The sequence below is a fragment of the Coptis chinensis genome, chromosome 1, assembly GCF_015680905.1.
Source record: "Coptis chinensis isolate HL-2020 chromosome 1, ASM1568090v1, whole genome shotgun sequence".
NCBI lineage: Eukaryota > Viridiplantae > Streptophyta > Magnoliopsida > Ranunculales > Ranunculaceae > Coptis > Coptis chinensis.
The window spans coordinates 31,816,997-31,842,789 of NC_141456.1; the positions used below are offsets into that span (position 1 = coordinate 31,816,997).

A 25,793-nucleotide genomic window follows, 5' to 3' on the forward strand; every position below is an offset into this window, starting at 1 on the left:
CCAAGGAATACTATCCTTCTTCTTTGTAATACTTTTTGTGGGCATGCTAAGCCGTTTGTTTGTAGAATAAATTCTATACGGGGTTAGGGAGTTTATATTAAATTGTCCTACCATAAAAAATAAACGTATAAGCAGAATGGTTGCCAATGTCTGTAATGTTGTTTCACCCCATATGAAATGAAGATTTAGTTGAGTAGTAGGATTAGGCATTTGGAGGATGGTGCATGTAGTTCACCTTCATTTTGTTGCTGACTGCGTGAATCATATTACTATTGTAATAAAGCAAGGTGTGTAGCACATTTCCAGACCTTGTTGTTCCAAGTTGAACCGTTGAGAGGTATGTGGCTTGAGACAATGATAACTCCTTTCCTAGTGTAAATAGTCCGTGGTAAAAATTCGGTGTTCAAGTGTAATTTCTTCTCATTTCACAACACACAAGAATAACATTTAGGCACAATTAAAAGCCATGAAAGTGTTACATCATTTTTTATTTCTTTGTTCATGCATTCATTTGAATAATTACTGTGATGTCACTTTCTTACATATATTGCACTTGCCACCCAAAAGATTTCTTTCTTCAAGGGTTGATGAAAATTTTACCACCACTTCCCAAAGAAGAGGAAGAGAAACCACTGCCTTATTGCTTTGGCCACAGAAGAGGAAGAACAAGAATCTGGTTTCATCAACGCTTTATTCAATTTGATTCATATGTATACCTTTAACTGAGTGACTCTTATTTCGGATATTATTTTCGCTCTGGTTTTCTCCAGGATCTTTTGTCAATAGCCACTTTTGCCGAACAATGTACAACATGAAGTATGAGAGCGCTTCATCAAAGGTGAGTATCTTAATTATGTTATATATATATATGTGTGTGTGTGTGTGTGTGTGTGTGTGTGTGTGTGTGTGTGTGTGTTTTTTTCAATGTAAGAATTATTCTATGGGGAAAATCTACCTCAGTCATGAAGTCAATGACAGGTGTGACTTTCTTTCTGATTTTTTTTTTATACTTCATTAACCTCTATCTTCCCATTATTGTGATTATCCAACTTATATCATGTCCATCATTGTAACGAGGTATTGTGAAGGGAAGAGCTAACATGCCAGTGCTAAGATTTTCATTATATATAGTAGCTAGAGCCTATGATGGTCTCACCTAGAAAATACTTAGGTAGCCGGGGATTCATTTATCTTGCTCATTTTTTAAAATTATTATGTTTCTCGAGAGCACTAATATATAAGAATATTTGGTGCTAGAATTGCTGAATTCTCAGAATATTTGGTGGCCTTTGCCTGCCTAAATGCTAATTTACGGAGACTTTCAAGACGATATATGAGAGAATAATGAATGATATATGAGTACTTATCCTTTAGACAATAATTTATGATGTACGCTGAATTTTGAGATACCATTCTTAGTTTTCAATCACATTACTGGAGCTTTCTTCAGTTAAATCAAGCTCCTTGGGCTATTAAAAGCAAGAAAGCGAGCAAGAAGCACTTAACACTGAAATGGCTAGCCTTCACATCTAGGTCAATCATCTCCCACCATTTTCTCTCATTTTGAAAAAGGACGACGCTTCTATTGCAAGATTTATCAACTCTCTCCATGTTGTAAAGACGTAGTCGAAGTGTTTGAAACTTAACTACCATTACGCTCTCATCTAGCTCTCAATGCGAATTGCTAGATTTTGAAGCGTGTTTTTGTAAAGCGTTGGGACAAGTTCTTGATGTATATGGACAATGCAACATATCAGCTGATCCATCATCACTTGAGGGGTAGATGGTTACGAGTAGATGGTTGTAACATATAAGCTATTATGGTAGAGGACAAGTCAGAATGACCTACTTCTTTTTGTTATTGGTGTACTTTAATTTTTATATTGATGTAATATCCTATGTAGATTGAGTATGCCACTGTGCCTCATATGCCACTGCAACTACTCCATTTTGGATGAATGATTAACAAACCAAATGACTAAGCTTTAGAGGTTATGTCCCATTCTTCCAAGTCAATACCTACGGTTGTATATTACCTATTTACCTAAGGTTTGTATACTGATTTCAGTGAATGACGTTACAGAGATGCTTTTGATGCACTAACGTTTTATCTTTGTCATCTGCAACGTGCACTTGCTAGGATGAGAGGCTCAAAGTTCGTGTGATTTGGAGATAAACTTATTAGTTTATTGCTTACATATGTCTATGAAATCAAATAGAATTGGAGTTTCCTTTAAGTCAAATTTTAAACGGCATAATGTGAATTGTAAGTATGCTCGCCCAAATCAATAATGAGAGTGTTTGGAATTTCATAGTGGAGATACTATGGAACTTTATTGTGCTTTTATAGAATGCAACATGGAAATATGCAAGGGGATGTTGGGAATGACACCGCTATTGCGAATTGGAGGAGAGTATGGGCACTTTCCCATATTCTAACACTCAACTCTTCCATCATTCTTTTTACAATTGGCAACATTCAAGATTTTTAGAAGGACAAAGTTCATAGTTGGCGCATGATAATTTTGGTAATCGATCTTTATAATTATAGGAATTGTAATAATAATTAGTGCACTAGAGATTCTAGTTCATGCCTGGATTGCCCATAATATTAATATTGATTTTGGGAGTGCAAGGTATGCCATTCTTGGCTACTCAATAGTTAAGTCCATCTTTGACTTCACATTTTCAATTGGAGTTAGATATTTAATTAGTAGTCTCAATCCAAACATTGAACTTAGGAGACTTGAGAGTAGTTTCTCTACTTTCACTCCATCTTTCAATTTTATGTCGTATTGCATTTGTAACCAATAAAGGTTATATGTATCTCCTCATAGATCTTGGAGCAAACCTAAATCTTTATTTGGGATTTATAATTTCCCATAAAGATTACACACCTTTTTAGGAACTAATGGGGTCATATTTGGTGGTTTTAATTGCTACTATATGGGGTTGCATATTCATGGAGACTCATGTCAATGCTTTGTTTCAAGTAGTACGTGTAGATTGAAGTGTTTTGCAGTGTTGGAAAAATTTACGTTTTTTAGTTTAGTGTGGTGCTATTTGGGAGAGTGTTTGGAATTTCATAGTGGAGATACTATGGAACTTCATTGTGTTTTTATGGAATGCAACACGGAAATATGCGGGGGGATGTTAGGAATAACACCGCTATTGCGAATTGGAGGAGAGTATGGGCACTTTCCTATATTCTAACACTCAACTCTTTTGTTATTCTTTTTACAATTGGCAACATTCAAGATTTTTAGAAGGACAAAGTTCATGGTTGGTGCATGATAATTTTGGTAATCGATCTTTATAATTATAGGAATTGTAATAATAATTAGTGCACTAGAGATTCTAGTTCATGCTTGGATTGCCCATAATATTAATATTGATTTTGGGAGTACAAGGTATGTCATTCTTGGCTACTCAATAGTTAAGTCCATGGTTGACTTAACATTTTCAATTGGAGTTAGGTCTTTAATTAGTAGTCTCAATCCAAACATTGAACTTAGGAGACTTGAGAGTAGTTTCTTTACCTTTCACTCCATCTTTCAATTTTATGTCTTATTGCATTTGTAACCAATAAAGGTTATATGTATCTCCTCATATAAAGGTTATATGTATCTCCTCATAGCTCTTGGAGCAAAACTAAATCTTTATTTGGGATTTATAATCTCCCATAAAGATTACACTCCCTTTTGGAAACTAATGAGGTCATATTTGGTGGTTTTAATTGCTACTATATGGGGTTACATATTCATGGAGACTCATGCCAATGATTTGGTTCAAGTAGTATGTGTAGATTGAAGTGTTTTGCAATGTTGGGAAAGTTTAAGTTTTTTTAGTTTAGTGTGGTGCTATTTGGGAGAGTGTTTAGAATTTTATAGTGGAGATACTATGGAGCTTCATTATGTTTTTATGGTATGCAACATGGAAATATGGGGGTTGATAAGTGCTCAAAAAGTGCAATTTAACCCTCGATTATGTCTCTTGTTTAGCCATCTTAGTAGACTAATAGTGTTTATAAGTTATGTTTTATGATTCTACAGGTCAAAGAGAGAGTTTTGTAGAATATTAGAGAAAAAGGGGTAAAATGGAGTAATTCGGAGCATTAAGGATCACATGGGAAGCCCGTGGACAATCATGGAGAAGGCCAAGGAATTGGAGCTATTAAAGATGCGACTTGGACCTATTTTAAAGCCTATTTGGAAGCCCAAGGCCAAAGGATTCGTTGCTTGGACCAAAGCCCGCAAAAGAGGATAGAAGGATAGAGCAGAAGAGACAAAATAGGCTTACGCGTCTGGGACGCATGGATCGAGCGTCCAGACGCATTAATTGCATCTGAGATGCATGAATCGACACTATAGCCAATTCCTTCTCAATTTTGGAGACGAAGTTGGACTCTGAAGAAGTCTATTTGTATTAGGAAACAAATGACGGTTTGGAATGCTTCTAGAGCTCATTGTAACCTCTATAAATAGAGGACCTAAGTGCCTCATGTAATTTGCTAATTCACTTATATTATTGTCTCCAGAACTTGAGGCAGAGAGAGATTAATAATAAAATATCGGTTTTAACTAGCTGAGTCTTAATAAATTAGTCTTTCTACTCTTATGTTCTTCAACTCTTCTTCTTCTCGTTTTTCGTATTCTTCCTTCTTTATGGAAGGCTAATTTTCTCCTTCAAGGGAGAAGATGAAGCCGGTGCTTAAGGTTTAATGATTCTTTTGGTTCATGGTGTTCTTCAATCAGGTTAGTTCTTTATGTTTTTAGTTATTAGTTCCATTGCCTAGACCAGGCGATGGAAGTATAGATTAAGGTTTTTATTTATTGCAATCAAATATCATGCTAGTTTAGGGTTTTATTTATTGCAATTGAATATTTGCTAGTAACATGTTTTTATTTATTGCAATCGAATATCATGCTAGAATAGGGTTTTATTTATTGTAATTGAATATTATACTATTATTCTCTACTTTTCTTCTAGTTGTGTAGTGTTTTAGAGGAAGGGAAGTATTCCTTGTGTTTGCCTTAGATGGTGATTCATTGAATAGCTGCCCAAACTCACATAAAAGGAAAGAAGATACTAGTAACATGAACATAGGAACAACCTTAAGTAGAGTTATTAGTTAACGATGTTTAGATCGAAGAGGCATCGACTTTCGCTCGATTACCTAATTGTAGTCTACTTGTGAGAACAACCATGAAGCAAAAGGTCATTGAATCAAAAGTATTGGTGGATTCTAATCTTTTGAATTCTCTTTCTTATAAATTCTCAATAGTTTAGTTTAGTTTAGCATTAGAATCTAAAATATATAATAATAGTTTTTAATCCCTCAAACCCCCTTTCCAGTCCTGTCCTTCATATAAACATACACTTAAAAGTGGAACGATACCCTACTCATCCTTTACTTATTGAGGGATAATTAGGTTTTGATACGCTTCTATTTTGTTCAACGACCATCATCTATCTACATCATCTATATACCATCTCACACACAAAAAAGAGGCAAGGTCAAATGGCGCCGCTGCCGTTTTAAGTTGTTTATGTTTAACGTTTTCTTTCAAGATTAGAACTTTGGATCTTGAGGTAATTTTAGCCGCATCATCCATCCTTTTAAGAAAGAGAGAAGCCTGAAGGACATCTCAAAGACAAGATCTACCATCCAGGTTAGTCAAATCTTCATTCTTTTTATTTCATTCTTAGTATAGTTGCATCGTAGTTTAGTTTTATTGCTTTCTTAGTATAGTTGTATCATAGTTTAGTTTTATTGCTTTCTTAGTATATTTGCATCATAGTTTAGTTTTATTGCTTTTTTAGTATAGTTGCATCATAGTTTAGTTTTATTGCTTTCTAGTATAATTGCATTTAGGGCCTTTTCAACAATTGAAGTTGTAAGCCAACACAGTGAAATATCAAACTCTAGTGTTTCTTGTCTGAATCTTGACAAACGGATTATCGTCTGTGGGACGTGGTACTTAAGTAATCCAAGTGATTCCCCATAACCTTAGAAGAGACAGCTTTAGACAACGGGCGAGATACTAGCTGCAAAGCCCAACCCAGTTGAAGGAAAGTAGTTTTGCATATTAGTATAATTTAGAATAGTTGCATATTAGTTTAATTGCATTCAAGCATAGTAGGATAGTTTTCATCATCTTCATATAGCAAGAATACTAGATAGGATTGATACAATGGCCGCACGTAATGATGGAGGTGTTATGGACATCAATAATCCTGAAGATATCCCACCCATGCAAGCACAGCAGAGGAAGAAGCTGAGAGCGATTTCTATTCGCCAATCATTGGAGACCCACCCAGCAGTATTGTTTTTCCAGAGATAGAATCTAACCAATTTGAGCTTAGAGCATCAGTAATCTCTATGCTTCCAAAGTTCAATAGTTCAAACAATGTTCAGCCATATGTTCACATGAACAAATTTCTATCAGTCCTCAGAACTTTCAAGAACCAGAATATCAAAGATGAGAGTATCAAGTTGATTCTTTTTCCGCTCTCACTAGAAGGTAAAGCCTCTGAATGGTTAACTGCACAACCGATCAATTCAATCAACAACTGGGAGAAGTTGAGAACAAAGTTTATGAACAAGTTCTACCCACCCCAGAAGACAGATGTCATGCAGTAAGCCATCAGCAATTTCAAAGGGAAGGTGACTGAAGAATATCATCAAAGCTGGGAGAAAGTCAATAATCTGCTAGTCTCATGTCTACATCATGGATAAGACAAGAGCACACTGGCTCATTTTTTCTATCGATGACTCTCGATGATGAACAAGCAGATGATACAGTCAATGCACAAAGGCAAGTTTACATCGATGGATAGAGAGGAAGCTTACAACTTTCTCGAGAATTTAGCTGAAGAAACACAATAGTGGACTACTAGCAACGAGGATGTCGCTAGCATGGAGGGGGAGCCAAAGCAATTTGGTTACCAAGCATATGAACAATCATATCAATAACTGAAGTCTACATTGGCCAGCCTGGCCACCAGCATTGAAACTTTGAGTAAGAAATTCAATCAGTTCTCCATGAATCCCTCCAAGATCAACAAGTCTCAAGCTAAATCTCTCCCAATCATACAAGCTAGCCAATACTGCGAAGTTTGTTCGGACACTTCCCATGCAACTCTAGAATGTCCTGGTTACTATCAACATGCATCAGTTGGAAAGTACAATATAAACTCATTTCAGAGGCCTAACCAAGGTGGTATTAACTTTCAAGGTAATTATTGGAGACAGAACGCTGGACCCCTAGGTTCTCAAGATCAAAGTTATATTTTACAGACAAGTCAAGATTCACAGTTGGTTCCTCAACAACAATTATACTCTCAGCAGAATTCCAATACAAGTGGAGAGTTAGTGCCTGATTCTAGGAGAAATTATGCCACACCTGCCAACCTGGAGAATGCAATTACTTTGTTATCACAGAAAAATCAAAAGTTTGAAAGTGTTCTAGAGCTTCTTGCACAGTCTTAGCTCAATCTTCAGCAATCTCAGGCAAGTCAATGTTCTAGAATGGAGTCTCTAGAGGCCAAGGTCGACCAACTCACTACTGCTTTGTCTGTAAAGGCACAAGCCACTCAACCAAGCTTATTGGAACCGATATTGAGGAGCGAAGATGTATGCCACATTGGGATAACTTCTAATACTTATCACCTCCATGATCAGGTTAGCTCAGTTACTACTCTCTAATCAGGATTGAAAATAGACAACAAGGTTGACTTACCTTCTCATGATGACATTGCTACAGAGCAATCGGTCAAGATTTCAAATGAAGTTCGAAAGGAAGTAGGAGAAATCCTTTCAACTCCCATTTGTCAAGATAACCAAGACAAGATATGCAAGAATGCCTAAGAGAAAGAAGAGCAGACACATGCTGATGTGTTTGTACCAAAGGCACATTTTCCTATGTTTTTTGCTCAAAGCAAAAAGGACAAACAATTTTTAGAGATGAAGGAGGAATTTGAGAAAGATAACATCAATATCCCATTTCTCAAAGCGATCAAGCAGTTGCCATCATATGCCAAATTCTTGAAAGATGCATGCAACATAAAGAGAAGTACTCATGTTCCAAAGCGAGCGTTTCTAGCTGGACAAACAACATCTATTATCCATCAGTAAGCTCCAGTCAAGCTCAAAGATCCAGGAAGTCCTACAATATCATGCAAGATATGAGAAAAATTCACGGGTAATGCTCTTTTAGACCTTGGTGCTAGTGTTAATCTCTTGCCACATCATGTGTACCAAGCATTGGGCCTGGAGAACCTAAAGCCTACACAAGTCAAATTGAAGTTAGCTGACCGCTCTACCAAGATTCCCAGAGGCATAGTTGAGGATGTTCTTGTTCAAGTAGCCGATTTCTACTATCCAGTGGATTTCATTGTGATAGACACCCAAGAGGCCTTTGATAAAATTCCAATTATTCTAGGCCGACCTTTTCTCGCTATCGCAAAAGCTTTGATAAATTGTCACAACAGTGAAATGAATATCAACTTTGGTAAGATGTCAATGGACATAAATATCTTTCACCTGTTGCATAAAGATTGTGATGACGCCAAAGGTGAAGAGGTGTACTTCCTTGATAGCATGATACAAGAATTCCTCCCATTCGAAGATACAATTGAAAGTGCTCAATCTACAGAAAATTGTGATGAACCTGAGAACCCCACCACAGAGGCGTTGCTAGCCATGTTCTTGGAATCTCTGCAGAAAATTCAGGATTTAAGTGAGCATAATGGAAAATTGGTAGAGAGAGTCATCACCTTGAGAAGATGAACTCTACATTTCGGGATGAACAACGGACTTACGCCCGAAAAAATCGGGTTACTAGAGAATCGGCTTAAAAAGAAGTTTTGGAAAAACAACAAAATCTAGAAACTGAAATGAGTCTTCTGAAGCAGAAAGTGGACCATATTGATAAGAAGCATTGCACTGTTGAAGCCTCTTCTACATCATCATTGTCTGAACGAGAGAAGTATATGAACCAGTCTACCGCCCACCTTGAACGCAGTCAGCCAGACATCCATTATCATCACTGTGGTGGTAAATGGCACATCAGATACTATTGTCCTATTAAAAAGAAAGATTTTCGTCAATCTTCTACACAGAGGAATCACAAGGCCTATCACACAATCATCAGACCTGAAATAGTTCAAGATAGAGAAGCAACTTCACTAGCAACCTTTCCAGCATATCAAGGAGTATTTTTGACAACCTACAAGGTGAGACATCCTCGTCCTCCAAACATTCGTCAGATTTGGGTAAGAAAATCTTATCTCCTCACTCCAAATTGATAATGCATGATATATAGTCTTAGGGATCTGACTTAAAAAGACCTAAAAAAAAAAAAAAAAAAAAAAAAAAAATCTTGGTAAAAGGAAGTGTTCTTATTTTTGGGATTAATTTTGATATTAGGCATCAATGGTAACATCTTCCCTTTTTCTCATTCATTTCATTTACTTAATTTCTATACATTGAGGACAATGCATATGTTAAGTTGGGGGAGAGTGTACTTGAGAAATGAATTTCGAAAATTAGTTTTCAAAAATAAAAATATTTTTGTTTCTATATCAATAGCATGAGAAAAATGAATTTTAATGATGAGTCTGGGATATAGATTCTATACTGCTTAGTGTTGAGTTTGATAGATAGTTGATATTATTGATTTCATTACCGATTAGACTATTTATTATGCTCGGACATAGTTCTTGTTGATAGAATTCTTTATCAAGGCACCACCACCATAATACTTGGTCAGTTTTGTGTACTTTTGCTGGAAGAGAGATTTAAACCTCTAGTAAACTGGAAGTAGAATTTTTAGACTTAGCTCGTGAGACTTGAGCTTTATACCCATTCTTTAGAGAGTTCTTACGAAAAATCCGAGTCTTAGTGACTCAACATATTTCAGTTCTTTATGTCGTTGTAATATAGTCTCATTATTTGTTGATTTGGTTAATCACGAAGTGACATCAACTGGGGAGATAGCCATTAGGTCTTGTAGTCTATTCAAAACAGAGTATCATACTAATAAGTCAAGTAGTGAACCCATTCAACCTTTATCCCACCTAGTAGGACCATCATGTTAAACCCTTTTGAGCCTTACAATAAGCCATTTTCTTTCATAAAACCCTTTACCCTTTACCCTTTACCCTTTACCCAACTCCAGACAAGGAGTATAGCCAAAATCTTTATCAGCCATACCTATATATTTCTGAGAATACGAGGGGCACAAAGACAAAGAAATAGCACAAAAGGAAGATTACAAGGAAATACCATATAGATACAATGAAGAACATCATTCTGTTCTAAGTGAAAGAAGTTAGTGGAAAACAAGCATATCCAGTACTAATCAAGGATATACCACAGAGCTAAAAAAAAAAAAATAGTTGAACAGAATGGATGGAAAAGCTAAGACAAAGGAATAATTTTCTCTGCAATACAGAATTTGAAGAAATCTTCTAAAGAATGAAGCAAAACCCTTAGTGTTTTTTAGAAACAACATTTGAATCATTTTTACCTTTCCTTCATAAACCAATACCTAAGCCAAGTTACAACCCATGACTTATCACTACAGTATGGTACAAAGTCTAAAATAGGTGAGAGGATGCTAAAGTGAAGGACCCGACACTTCATATGTGATTGACATTCTTTCCATGAGACTACTTTCATCCAAAAGTCCATTTTTCAAGGTAATATGTGGGATGTTCGTATTCATTATTCTTTTCCCCACATACATGAGGTAAAATAGTAGACCATCTTCTGAGAGATTCTTTTCTGAGAGTATGACCAGTGAAGATTGAAAGTCGAGATTATCTATCCAAAGGCAAATTAGGGATTCCGTTTCTTGGATAGGAGAGTATAGGAGATTGACTGAGTACACACATAAGCCTTGATTGAGAATTTTGTCAATTTTTACTATCTCCCATCATAATCTATGAGTCTTTGCAGTAATGGAGACCGTCTATTGGAGTAAGCACTAAGTGGGTAAGGAATTTCTCTCTCTGAAAAATACTATCATTCTTGAACATGCTATTGATTGATTTTGTGGGTATATCACCTGAAAACCCTCACGAGACTATAACTCGTCCTTTTTGGGGAACTTAAAGGTTTAAAGCCTTATTGCATATGGTAAATGCAATCGCTATGCCTGCGAAAGTGAGTTAGGATTTTATTTTTGTTATTAGGATGTGATTTTAATCACTTATCTATTTTTTTATCATATTTGCTAAGAGACTAGCAAAAGGCTAGTTGGTAGTTGTGATAAGTGCTCAAAAAGTGCAATTAAACTCTCGATTATGCCTCTTGTTTAGTCATCTTAGTCGACTAATAGTGTTTGTAAGTTATGTTTTATGATTCTACAGGTCAAAGAGAGAGTTTTGTGGAATATAAGAGAAAAAGGGGTAAAACGGAGCAATTCGGAGTATTAAGGATCACATGAGAAACCCGTGGACAATCATAAAGAAGGCCAAGGAATTGGAGCTATTAAAGATGCGACTTGGACCTATTTTAAAGCCTATTTGGAAGCCCAAGGCCAAAGGATTCGTTGCTTGGACCAAAGCCCGCAAAAGAGGATAGAAGGATAGAGCAGAAAAGACAAAATAGGCTTACGCTGCGTCTGGGGCCGATGGATCGAAAGCGTCCCGACGCATTAATTGCGTCGAGGCGATGAATAGTCGTCGGGGCATGAATCGACTAATTGTAGCCAATTCCTTCTCGGTTTTGGAGACGAAGTTGGACTCTGAAAGAAGTCTATTTGTATTAGGAAACAAATGACGGTTTGGAATGCTTCTAGAGCTCATTGTAACCTCTATAAATAGAGGACCTAAATGCCTCATGTAATTTGCCAATTCACTTATATTCTTGTCTCCAGAACTTGAGGCAGAGATAGATTAATAATAAAATATCGGTTTTAACTAGCTGAGTCTTAATAAATTAGTCTTTCTAGTCTTATGTTCTTCAACTTTTCTTCTTCTCATTCTTCGTGTTCTTCTTTCTTTATGGAAGGCTAATCTTCTCCTTCAAAGGAGAAGATGAAGCCGGTGCTTAAGGTTTAATGATTCTTCTGGTTCATAGTGTTCTTCAATCAAGTTAGTTCTTTATGTTTTTAGTTATTAGTTCCATTGCCCAGACTAGGCGATGGAAGTATAGATTAAGGTTTTTATTTATTGCAATCGAATATCATGCTAGTTTAGGGTTTTATTTATTGCAATTGAATATTTGCTAGTGACATGCTTTTATTTATTGTAATCAAATATCATGCTAGAATAGGGTTTTATTTATTGTAATTGAATATTATACTATTATTCTCTACTTTTCTTCTAGTTGTGTAGTGTTTTAGAGTAAGGGAAGTATTCCTTGTGTTTGTCTTAGATGGTGATTCATTGAATATCTGCCCAAACTCACATAAAAGGAAAGAAGATACTAGTAACATAAACATAGGAATAACCTTAAGTAGAGTTATTCGTTAACGATGTTTCGTCCAAGAGGGCATCGGCACTCGCTCGATTACCTAATTGTAGTCTACTTGTGAGAACAACTATGAAGCAAAAGGTCATTGAATCAAAAGTATTGGTGGATTCTAATATCTTGAATTCTCTTTCTTATAAATTCTCAATAGTTTAGTTTAGTTTAATTTAGCATTAGAATCTAAAATATAATAATAGTTTTTAATCCCTCAAACCCCCTTTCCAGTCATGTCCTTCATATAAATATACACTTAAAAGTGGAACGATACCCTACTCATCCTTTACTTATTGAGGGATAATTAGGTTTTGATATGCTTCTATTTTGTTCAACGACCATCATCTATCTACATCATCCATATACCATCTCACACACAAAAAAGAGGCAACGTCAGGGGTGTTGGGAATGACACCGCTATGTGAATTGAAGGAAAGTATGGGCACTTGCCCATATTCTAACACTCAACTCTTCCATCATTCTTTTTACAATTGGCAACATTCAAGAGTTTTAGAAGGACACATTTCATGGTTGGCGCATGATAATTTTGGTAATTGATCTTTATAATTATAGGAATTGTAATAATAATTAGTACACTAGAGATTCTAGTTCATGTTTGGATTGCCCATAATATTAATATTGATTTTGGGAGTGCAAGGTATGTCATGCTTAGCTACTCAATAGTTAAGTCCATGGTTGACTTAACATTTTCAATTGGAGTTAGGTCTTTAATTAGTAGTCTCAATCCAAACATTGAACTTAGGAGACTTGAGAGTAGTTTCTTTACTTTCACTCCATCTTTCAATTTTATGTCTTATTGCATTTGTAACCAATAAAGGTTATATGTATCTCTTCATAGCTCTTGGAGCAAACCTAAATCTTTATTTGGGATTTTTAATCTCCCATAAATATTACACTCCTTTTTGGGAACTAATGGGGTCATATTTGGTGGTTTTAATTGCTACTATATGGGGTTGCATATTCATGGAGACTCATGCCAATGCTTTGGTTCAAGTATAGTACGTGTAGATTGAAGTGTTTTGCAATGTTGGGAAAGTTTATGTTTTTTTAGTTTAGTTGTTTTGTTGTAGAGGTGAAAACTAGGAGTGGTACTAGTTAATGGTATTTTAAATGTAATGTTATGTGACAATATAATTCATGATAAGAATTTAATGAGAAGGATTTAATGTTTTCAAGTAGTGTTTGCCATTGTTTTTTATACTGTATTATTTTGCATTCTGAAACTAAAGCCTTGACTTGCCAACTTACATCACCAACAAAAACAGTACATCTAGAGCATTTTTAAGATTTTAGATCCATAGATTTCAGTTAGAAGCGAGAAACAATATGTGGTAATAGTGACTAGTGATATTATTATCTACATGATATCAATATGATAGGTATTTTAAAGATTACAACTATAAATTTAAATTTGACATAATGACCTAAAAATAAAACGTACTTTGCTGTTTATTACATTAAATGCAATGTATTTTTTGGGGGGAATTAGCGATACCCCCCACATGCGATACCCCTTACATTTGAAAATCATTTGTGATACCCCCCAAATTTTCAACTTCCATCAGTCAACAGTTAGTTGACTGAGTCAAACCGTTAGAAAAAAAAAAAAACCTAATTAAATAGTGGAGGTTACCAAAATATCCCTCCACTAAAAGAAAAACAAACAAAAAAAAAGGAAAAAGACTGGTCGTGAGTTTACTACTATTGAAAAATTGACCTAATTAAGTAGTGGAGGGGTATTTTGGTAACCTCCACTATTTAATTAGGTCGTATTTTTTTTAACAAACAAAAAAAAAAAGGAAAAAGAGTGGTCGTGATCGAGTTTACTGCTATTGAAAAATCGACCTAATTAAATAGTGGAGAGGTATTTTGGTAACCTCCACTATTTTCTGAGGTGATAAAAAAAAGGGTATTTGAGTTTGTGTCTAAGTTTCAAGATCATGGTGATCAAAATGCCGATTTTCAAAGCTAAGCAAAAGATGTTGATTAATGTGTTTTGGTTTCAAAACAATCAATGTTCATACATCAACATAATATATGATCAATAAGAACATATATTGGAGTATGAACAATCATTGTTTATACCTCAACATGAGTTATGAACAATCATTGTTCATACCTCAACATATTGTATGAGATACATTAACCTATTTGGGTATGAATAATAAATGTTCATACATCAACATATATAAGATATAAGCACTCATTGTTCATAGCAAAACGACTGAAAGGGTAAAATTGGAAAATATTTATTTCAAATCTGGACTATTTGTCCTTACAAGTTATTTTCATTCAAAAATTGGTCTTTCGGGTTATTTACACCAAAAAATTGTCTGATTAAAACAAAAAACTGATTCTGTGAATCATTTTCACTCCCTAATGGGCCTTGGGACCAATTTTTTGTTTGGTGCAAACACAAAATCTGCCATTCCACACTTACTTCCTTCCTGACCCAATCTGTACTAGGACAACTAATTCTATCAGGTTTTGGTCAGGGGCTTTGGTCCGACCCATATTTGGCATCTGTCACTTACTCACTCCCAAAGTTTAATCCCTTCCTAAACCATTCTGTAACACTCCCATTCGTCATTGTACGAACTGCGAAGTGCGTCATTATTGAGAAATCGGGTTCGATATGTTGGTTAAATTGGCACGCTGAACATTTGAATATGGACATGATGCTTAACACAACTAAGTAACTAAGTTTGAGATGCGTTCGACATTAGGTTGGGTATTAGTTACGACAGATTTGAAGAGGACCATTTATCGTCAACACAATTAGCTAGCCAAATCAATATATCTAGGATCATTTAATAAAAGTCCGGAAAAGTATGAAGGAAGGCGTCTTGTGGTCGTAATTCATGAAAGCAATCAGGTCATGAGGGAGGATACGGTGAGAGATTATATGAATGACATGACACCGTCACCAATTTTTTTGAAATTAGCTCCGCAGTCCCTAGCTCAAAGAAAAAAAAAATTGCTAAGTTAGTTCCTAGCTCAATTGTATGCTCAGATGCCCTTCATATTAGATTTAAGGACTTGTTTCCATTGTGGCTTGAACCTCCACAATAACCACCGTAGGGAGACCAAGCCAATTCATCCCTCCAGTCGATTGCTACTTTTTGTTGCACACTACCTAAACTAGATTTAAGACCACTATCAACATCCGCCTACCTTTTTTTTGTACACTGTTTCAGGATGAATAAAAAAGTTTCATTAACGAAAAATAGATATAAAGTGTAGAGCCTCCACGTTCAATGTTCTCCTAGGGAATCATGAAGCCCTTAAGCCCTAATAGTAGATGCAGCAATTGAGTGGACCATTGAAAGCCATCTCATGCACATCAGAACGATATACGCATTAAGCCTAAACTTGCTCATTACAAAATATTGAGGTCTAGAATATTTACATACAGGCAACCTGGTTGTAACGTCTAAATTTCAACTACGCAGGTTTGATCACTTGACATAAAAGGGGAGGATGCATACTTGACAAACAGTGTTAAGGCATATTCAATACAGATCGAGTATTGTGGAAGATCAAACTGTCAAACAATATCAGACATTCACAACAAAAATTTGGAATAGTATCTGTGTTATTGAGCAAGAAAAACTCAAGCGATCTAAATTTGTCATTTTTTTAAATTCAAATTCTTAGGAAATCATACGGAAAAAGAAACAGTGATTGAAATGCCTTTGAAGAAAGAAAATGCACGGTAGAATTGGATTGAGGTTATGCCTGCTAATTCCAAAAGTTTTCCGCATAACCTCAAAAGGGATTCTCATAAATAATTCAGAAAATAGTGAAAGAATAAATCAACAAACAAAAAAATCATTATTCCCATTTAATTGAGCTTACTTGACAGATAATCCCACAAAGAATTGGATTTCAATTTCGCTAAACAACTGAAGAGGGGTCTGAAAGAGATGAAGACAAATCTATGAATTAAAATATAACAGTGTCTCACCTCTTCCATAGCGTGTGATGGAGTGATGGATGCGAAGAGATTGCAGAGTGAGCAAACAAAAAATAGTTGGGTTTCAATGACAAGAATGGTTGGGCAAGACGAGAAGAAAATAATATTTGGGTTCCATCCCTTCACATTCTCTCTCTAGACTTTTCATTTTCTTTAACATCTAATTAAATTACCCAATTATTATTAATTAAATGTCATTTATGGTGGTGTATACAATTCAAAATGGCGTGGATTTGGTTTTTTAATTCACCACCACATGAAAGGACCGATTACTCCTATTCAAAGGTGTTAAACAACACTTTAATTTAAGGACAATATCGGTACCAAGAATTTACAAAGGCGTAAAAAAACCAAGTAGCCATCGTTAATAAATATCTAGGTATTTGATTTAATTATTCATCTAGGGGTATTATGTGTAAGGAAAATATTGGATGAATTTAATAGGCAGGATCATTATAGGAGATACTACTAATTGAGATAACAAAAAAGGGAAGTGTGGGACCAACCACCCCCCTAACTTTTGGATTTTGTTTATGATGTAGAGCATCCAAGAGTGCTAATGGGGTTCTAATAGAGGTGTGTTGTAGTGCTCAACAAGTGCGGCTGGGCTTTTTTGGAACTGGGCTTTGGTGGGTTTCTGTTGGGTTTTTGTGAGACTGGGCTTCAATTGCAATTTTTTGAAAATCAACGCCGTATCGACTAGGCTTTTCCTTGCCGTACAGCTAGGGCAATATACTAGCTAGTACACTACAAAGCATCGACAAAAGTAAAAACAATATATGAATGCCAAATTATAACAGAACCTTCTGTCCTTTCCTATATCTTAGGGTGTTAACATATCTTCTAGATTTTTAGTTTCTAGACATTATGAATAAATACATAAAGTAACAACAGTCATAAACTTTAAGTTATGAGAGAAAACCTAGAACAGTCATAAATACAATGAATGCCATGTTTTTTCCTAATGAAACTCAGCTATTTCAAACACACGTACATTCCCATCCATCGAACCAGAGACAAGGAATTCCCCATTTGAAGAAACGGACAAAGATGCAATGTTATGCAAGTGCCCATTGAATATCTTCCCACAATTCCCAGATATACTATCCCATACCAATACTTTCCCATCTACACACCCCGTAGCTATGTACTGAGATTTACCCAACCATGCAAGGCAACTTACACCAACCTGATATCAACAAATGGGATTATGCTTTTAGGACAAAAAAGTTATGTCTACAACAAGCCAGGTCTACCATTACATTAGGGCTGTCAAAGGGTCGGACTTGAGCATGACTCACCTACGTCCAAGTCACGTCCAAATTATATTATATTTAGAAGGTCCAAGTCCCCGTCTAGGTCCTGTTGGACATGATCGGATTCGGGCCTAGCCTAGGTTGTGGCACTACAACACTAATCCATCGAGCCTCCTAACATTTTATGTATACTAGTAGTTACAAATTTAATAATACTTATTTGAAAAACTAAAAAAATAACCTTAGTTTTCGGGCCGGGCCATTATCGGGTCGGACGGGAGTATGTCCATAACTGGCCCAATAGTCTTATCGGACAACATTTAAGTTCTAAGTCCCTATCTTATCAGTCCGGATTCAATCGGGCTTCAGGCCCAGCCCGGCCCATTGACAGCCCTACATTACATGGTATTATGTTTACCAAATCTGACTTGACTTGGAAAACATATACTAATATGTCCATCTTCATTACCTTTCATTTTCATTAGACAAAATATATTTCAACATTGTTACACAATTATCTAAAGAAACAAGAATATGGGAGGAAACGACAAGCAATTTGAGAAACCAACACACAACACACCTCATGAACACATGTAAAACGAGCTACAAAATTTTGCATATCCCAAATGATAAGATTCTCATCCAGGGATCCAGTTGCCAGCAAAGGTACACTGCAAAGCAATACATTAATGAGAAACAAAAATAAAACACAAGCAAAATTTAAAACAAGATCAATGGGAATTTTGGATAACATAAAATAACAGGTCTAATTAATTATAAAGTGGGCAGAGAAAATAATATTCCATAATAAAAAGATTATCCTTGTTAAAACCATCACCATAACCCATATCCTCATTAACACCAGAACCTTCCTTTTTTTTTCCAAAAACTTTTAGGGGTTTCCACTCCATTAGGATTTGAAGGTTTACCACGGTAGAAGTCGAAATCCTTCACCAAAACTTTCCAAATACACGTCCAATCAAAAGGCATTCAGTAACGGTCCCTAAATTAAGTAGGAACGTAATATAATTCTCTTAAGGACCTAATTGACACAAAAGGCAATTGAAACACTAGATACCATGTTATTTGCATGAACAAATCTAGAAATCTCAAACCATCTAAATTGGAATAATAGTTCGCTGAACTTGACAAAAATTTTAAAAATGGTACCAGCATTTTTTTTGGCCCAACAATACCATGAACAAACTCCAAATCACTAATTTAAGAACCCCAAGTTTTCCTTCGTACGATTGAAAGAAAGAGTTTTCACTTGCCATTTTCTTGGGACAAATCACAAATGGGTAATGTCTTGACACATATTTAGAATTGTCCAACATATATTTAGAATTGGAGGGGCTTAAACCAATTTTATTGGGTAGTTTCAATTCTTGAAAGAAACTAAATTATTATTGGTGGCTTGAAAGAAACTAAGTTATAATTGGTGGTGGTGGAATTTGTGGTGGTAGTAAAAGATAGATGAGGAAGATAAGAAACCACCATAGGATTCACTCTATTGGGACGGATTAGATGAACACGTGTCTACAACCTTTAGTGTGATGGACAAAAACTTGTTGACAATTTAGAAATAAAATGCCAACTCTTGCCTAGGTTAAATTAACAAGCCTGAATTGTCCAAATGTACCAAATCGTAAAAAATTGAAAATTCATGGAACTAGTAGGCCAAAATAAAAAGTGCGGGTAGCCGGGTACCATTTTGAAAACTTTCAGTGAGTTTAGCGCTTTTTCAAACATTGTACGTGCCGCAGGTGAACTTTGCAAAAAAAAAAATCAAAGTAATTACTAATTTCACTATGTAGGTCCATAGACTATAATACAGCACTAAAATTGTGTCACTCCCGAGTCAAACCACAAAATGCAAGGTTAATAACTATCCTATAATCCTATCAATCGAGTTGTTAAGAACCATGGTTCACAAGTAACTTTGCAGAATTGTTGATTCACATGGTAGGACATGTCTTCATAGTCAAGGCATTATCCCCGCCCCGTCCCATTCAAGTCATATGTGCGTAATTTTCTGTGTATTTATGAAAGAAAAGTAACTCTAGGGAAAGAACGTACTATTTTTCTAAAAAAAATCAATTTTTCAATGAAAATGTAATACTTTACGTGTTCAAAGTTTTTTCCTTCTCGAATAAATGCCTAGTGACCTAATAATTAAGATTAAATTGCTTAGGCCTTAGTTATGATTAACAAAATAATGGTTTGGGAAAAAAAAGTTTAGAATTTATCCAAGTACCGCACCTGAAGGGGATTCCTGGCACTGCCACTGACTGCCAATACCTTGGTGAAAGCCCAACACACATGACAGAACCCGAGTGAGTAAGCAGGGAACTAATTACCTATATCGAGATAAAATTGAACGATCAGCTTCCAGTCAATGTCATCTAAAAAGACAAGCTTCAATACTTTCAGTTACTATGAAACAAGATATGAAATCATCAGTATAAAAACATTGGTTGAAAGAGAGATGTTCATTGCACTTAATTATACTTTCAAAGCATAGTGGTAAAAATGAAAAAGGAAAAACATAGTGAGTAATAGACTAATAGACACAGGTTCAAGCTCAAAGAAGAAACTAACACAGTATTCTTAGCACAATAATTCTCAATGTTGAAGATGTTACTCTCATTATTTGATCAGACACTACCAGCACCACATTATGAAAAATAACACGAGGCTATGTAGAGCTTTGCCATGGCCATAGAGTCGTTTCTCACCAGGGTGTTCCCTTCAAGTTTCAAAATATTGATTGCACACCTATCACTAGAACCATTTAACTTGCTCTAGCCCAAAGGCCTACCTATTTCAATGAACACCACAAAAAAAATCCAGACTTTAATGGTTTTTAGTTTGCGGCTGAGGTTGAATGCTATGGTTTGTCTAAGTCATGGCTAAGATACACTTTCATGCCTCAACAATTGTGTTAATCACCAAAAGTTTAGGGGAATAATTAACAACCTACCAATAATTGGGATTTAACACGCTTCTTTCGAAATTGAACTCTCCTGATTTTTAAGAAATCATACTAGCGATTTAATTGGCAAATATTAATCGAGTCTTAGAAATAACAATAATGTAAAAAATAAGAAACTATATAGTATAAAAGTTAAGGATTTTAATTTGAGGATTATCCATCCATAATTTCATCAAAATATTTTTTTACAAATATAAAAAAAAATTAGGAAAACTAATATCTAGCATTTCTTTTAGGTCCATAACTTAGAACATGTATTAAACTCAATGAGCTACTATATGTGTGAAACTTTTAATTGATAGACTTGACTCAACAAGCTACTAGTTACTATATGTGGGAAACTTTTAATTTTATGAAGCGAAGAACGTATGCATCAAACTAGACCGTGAAGGAAAAAACATTTCAAAACACAGAATTGTGGCAAGATATTCGATATATTAATACTAGAAAGAAGATTAACATAGATAGAGTTTTTTTTTTTTTTTTTTTTTTTTTCAAAATGACTTGAGAGATTGCACCATCCATAAAAATCGATTAGGGTAGACAAGCAACTTAAACACATTCAGTTAGAAGAACAGATATTCCATTTCTACATAATACATGTAATAGTACTTAAAAATATTTCACCTGAGGCACTTGCCCCAGGTCACCACTGTGGGACTGTGTGATCTGCCCCTGACATGGAGCATCCAACATTATCAATACTCCTCAAAGTCAATACAACAGTCTTGGTGGTTTGCACATAGACCCAATTCACTATGGTCCAGGGGCTCAGGCACCCAACAATAGTAAAACAAGAGGTGAAAAGAAAGCCCGATAGGTGAGAAAGGGAGAGATACATACCTTCCCAGTTGCAATGTGCACCATGTGGACAGAACTATCCTCTGACCGCGTGATAGCAAGGTTGGAGTCATAACTTATTGTCAAACACGTGATTGCCTCGGTATGATACGGATAACCTAGAACAAAACATAAGAACAAGTAACTGTCAGAAAAACCAATGCATCAAGGGTGTATAAGGAGGGAAGAATAAAAAAGGATCAGAAAAAGATAATAACAGCAAAACCAAAGTAACAAGGTGTCAAATGTGCAAAAGCACAACCCACACGTTTCACTGAGTTTTATGTGTATATTTTGAAATCAAAGCACATCACAGTTCACAAAGGAGCAAGGTTGAATTCAATTGAGGACAACCATATATACAATGGTAAACGTATTCACACGAACTGAAATTTGTGTACACAACAGCAAGTAATTGATGTTTGTGCAAGAGCACAAACCCACACATTTCATCAACTTTTTATGTACAGATTGAGAAATCAGAGCTTATCACAATTCATGTGTGAGAAATGTTGCATTCAGTCGAGGGCAGACATGTATATAATGCTAAACTTATTCACAGGAACAGACATTTGTCTACACAACAGCAAGTAGTTGAAGCTTGTCTACTCTGCATTGCAAGTTCGGACTGCAAAGTCTACTTTGCAGTGCCAATACATGTAAAGGATGTTGCCAAATGGCATCGCGGGACTTAAAGTTTCGTACTTTCATAAATTTACCAGAAAACCAGATGTAAAGTGTAGAAAGTACTGGACCTATACCTCACCCATCTACTTTTGAATATTTTCTTAGTATAAATCTTTCACATATAAACTGTGCTAAACTTTATATGATTTTAGGGCTTAACTTCTTATTTATTATAAAAATTAAGGAACTAATGGTAAATCGCTTCCAATAAGAGAGAATTATTTTATTTACTACTAAAAAGAAAAGACACAATAAGAACGCAGGATACACACCCTTCACAACATGAATTTTGGACCCCGTTTTAGGGTTCCATATCCTCAATGATGTATCATTAGAAGTGGTACAAATTGTTTTCCATGCAGAAACGAAACCAAGTATACCAAGTTAACAAAACTGAAAACATAGAGGCAAAAACAAGGATATAAGGAGAAATGTAACAGTAAGTACTTACCATCGGGAGTAAAATCTCCACAAGTTACACTGCCTTCATGACCGAAAAAAATATTCAGATGTGTGGCTTTGTCAGCATTCCACAACGAAACTGTGGAATCTTCCGAACTGGCCAAAACCAAATTTCCTCTTGGATGCCACCTAACCCACTAAGAAGATAAAAAGTTCAAATTTCAGCTCTCATATTCAAACTACCTTAAACATCCAATATTATTTGAGACTTCACCTCGACACCGTCACTAGGACCTGCAAGTGTGCACTTATGGCTACCAGAATATGCATCCCATACTTGAACAAGCCCATCAAAACTTCCAGAAGCAAGCAATTTCCCATCAGCACTGAAGGCTAAACTGGTAATGGAGTTTGAATGACCTGCATAAAACAAGATGGAGGTTTACAAAAAAAAACCCCAAAACCTCCAAAGAATGAAATGGCAATCAAGGAAATCTTTGGATGACTTGTATCCAAGGATATACCTAGAAGCTCGTGAGACTGATTTCCCTGACCAATGCTCCACAGAAACGCCATATCATCTTCACTTGTAGGACTGCATGCAACTGTCAGGATTGGATCTGTGCCCATACAAACAGTAAGCAAAAAGTCAAAAACAAAAACCTTTTTTTTTTTGTCAAAATTGAAAGAAGGAGATAGTATCTACACATTCATATTGATGGATGAATCAACATACAAACAATGGTGACACTCATATAACAAGTTTATTCATCTAAAAATAGCGGGGAAGGGGGAAACACAAACAAACGTCTAACAAGTTGTTTGTATTCTGTAAACTACCATGTGGACTCCACTAAAACGCGACTCATGTCAATTGCAATCAATTATCAACTCTGAAAATGTTGATTCTCAAAAAAGTAATATATTACGAAAAACAAAACAAAGAATTGAAAAGGTATGATAGTCTCTACCCTTATGGCCATTGAATAAGTGAAAAGAATCATCAGGATTATCTGCATCTTCCGAAAAGTGGTCACCATCATCATCATGATCAACATCATCATTGGAACTTGGAAGGACAATCTTCTGTAATATCAAGTCATGCATTATTGAGTGTAAGAGCTAAAGAAATATAAAATAAAAATATAATGAAAAATAACTGACCGGCCGTCATCATTAACGTCGTATACACTGAGGATGTCTTCTTCATCAAAGAACACTTCCCTCAACTCATTATTATTCATATCTCTCTCCTCACTCATATCTATCCTCTCCAACCTTCGGGCATCAAAATCCACATCATGATTCATTACATATTCGATCACACATCACAAAAGCTCCTTCAAATGGGAAACTAATTTTACGAAAAAGGTTATATACAGTCAGAAGAAAGCATTCTTCTAGTTGGGGACAGCCATTTTATATACTGTCAAATTTTATTCACATGAATCCAAGTTTGCCTAGACAACCCCAAGTAAAGGAAGTTTGTCTACTTACAAATTACAAGTAATGAAATAGGAACACCGGGTCATTCGGCCCACCAGTGCCCCCAAAACTCCTGATTCTTCGTGAATCAAGATTTCAACAAGAGTTTATAACAGTTCTGTAAGTCACTATAAGCTGAATAAATTGTTCGTGGACTGATTCACGAATGCTCAACTATGACCATATAGCACCAGTTAACTGCATAGTTCTAATCATCTACCAAAATTACAACCACTTCTCGTTACATTTGTTTAGAGATCACGGTCAGCAAACACAGAACATCGAGTTAGATAACAACCAGAGTAGAAAGAATAAAGATTTCAGTTTCAGAGAAATGCAACTGTGGCCACACGTGAGGCCACAGAATATGAAGCAACAGTACAATGGTAACTGAAAGGAAGCACGAAGATGTTTTTGGTTGAGATTGTCCACTTCTTCCACCAGTTCAGCTGCCACGCAGCTACGTGCAGTTATTACCTACAGGATAGAGAAGTGGAATCAAGGATTGGCTAGGCGGGCAACAGAAATCTTGATCCTAATAATTTTCAGCAACAGGTCAGAATAGAGTATGAGACTGCTATGTGAAATTGTGGCAGCACCTCCTAATATGCTTTAAATATCAACTACAATATCAAACTTTTCAGAAGCTAAGATTTAATAACAAATGACCATATCAGTTACCGTGCTATAAAGTTTTAGTATTTAGTATTTATTATGATAAGATGTTTTAACATTTCATGTACATGGCATATATTTAATATTTATGAGGATAAGATGTGTTAGCATTTCATGTACATAGCATCAGTTACTCATAAGATAGAATGCAACATACTTTTCATCAGTCAATATTGTTATCCATACATTTAAGTGAAGAAGTTGTATGACAAAGGAATTTTATGGATCAGACGCCACGATTTCAAAACCAATCAAAACAGTTCGGTAGGTTTTGTCTGATAGGGTCGGTTTTTTGCACACCTCTAATTCCTACTACACGGAATTTCCCAATGACCCAATCCACCCTAAAGAGTAAGATAAAACCAAAATGTGAAGTTTCATTTTGAAAATAAGAGAAACACCTCAAATCCACGAGCATAATAATAAGTACTAAACAATAAATAACTCAGAGAAGAATTTTTTTTTTTTTTGCTTGGTACTCAGAGAAGAAAAGACCCAATAGGAGAGGATGAAGTTTTTTCAGATGAAGGACCCATCTGAGAAGCTAAAGTACATGCACCTAATACCTATTCTCTCATTAAGTTGGCCTCTAAACCACAATGTGAAGGTTTATTGAACTGGCTCTGGCTCGGCTCTCTATGTGTAACTGTGCAAATGAGACTCAAATTTCCTTCTAAATGCTTTAAAGTCGTCCACAAATGCTACATTTTACACTCAATGCAAAAGAATAATAAAAAGTATATAGTAACTGAATTGTCATTTCAAAACCATTATTAAAAAAAGTTTGGGATACAAGAAAAACATTTTTAGAAGAATAAACACACAAACACTAAGTAAAAAAGAGAGAAAGTAAATCCTTGATATAAAAGGAAAGAGACATTTCTTTTTTGAGAAAACACAAAGTATTTTAAAACAAATTGAAGAAAGCTAAACAATATAGAATCATTGTTTCAAGAGCAGACTATATTTTTGGCTTAAAAA

General features: G+C 35.5%; 1 protein-coding gene across 1 annotated transcript; it reads right to left on the reverse strand.

Annotated features, from left to right (window-relative positions):
• Nucleotides 1–17,231: 17,231 nt before the first annotated feature.
• Nucleotides 17,232–25,228, reverse strand: LOC147523490 (putative WD repeat-containing protein C25H1.08c). The gene is made up of 9 exons (XM_086598838.1): nucleotides 23,817–25,228; nucleotides 23,624–23,665; nucleotides 23,177–23,272; nucleotides 22,927–23,072; nucleotides 22,702–22,849; nucleotides 21,567–21,682; nucleotides 19,991–20,088; nucleotides 18,309–18,399; nucleotides 17,232–17,661 (listed from the first exon to the last, which is right to left on the reverse strand). Exons 1-9 carry the CDS (start codon nucleotides 23,860–23,862, stop codon nucleotides 17,434–17,436), a joined length of 1,011 nt encoding a protein of 336 aa, XP_086454964.1. The 5' UTR covers nucleotides 23,863–25,228; the 3' UTR covers nucleotides 17,232–17,433.
• Between the last annotated feature and the right edge of the window lie 565 nt (nucleotides 25,229–25,793).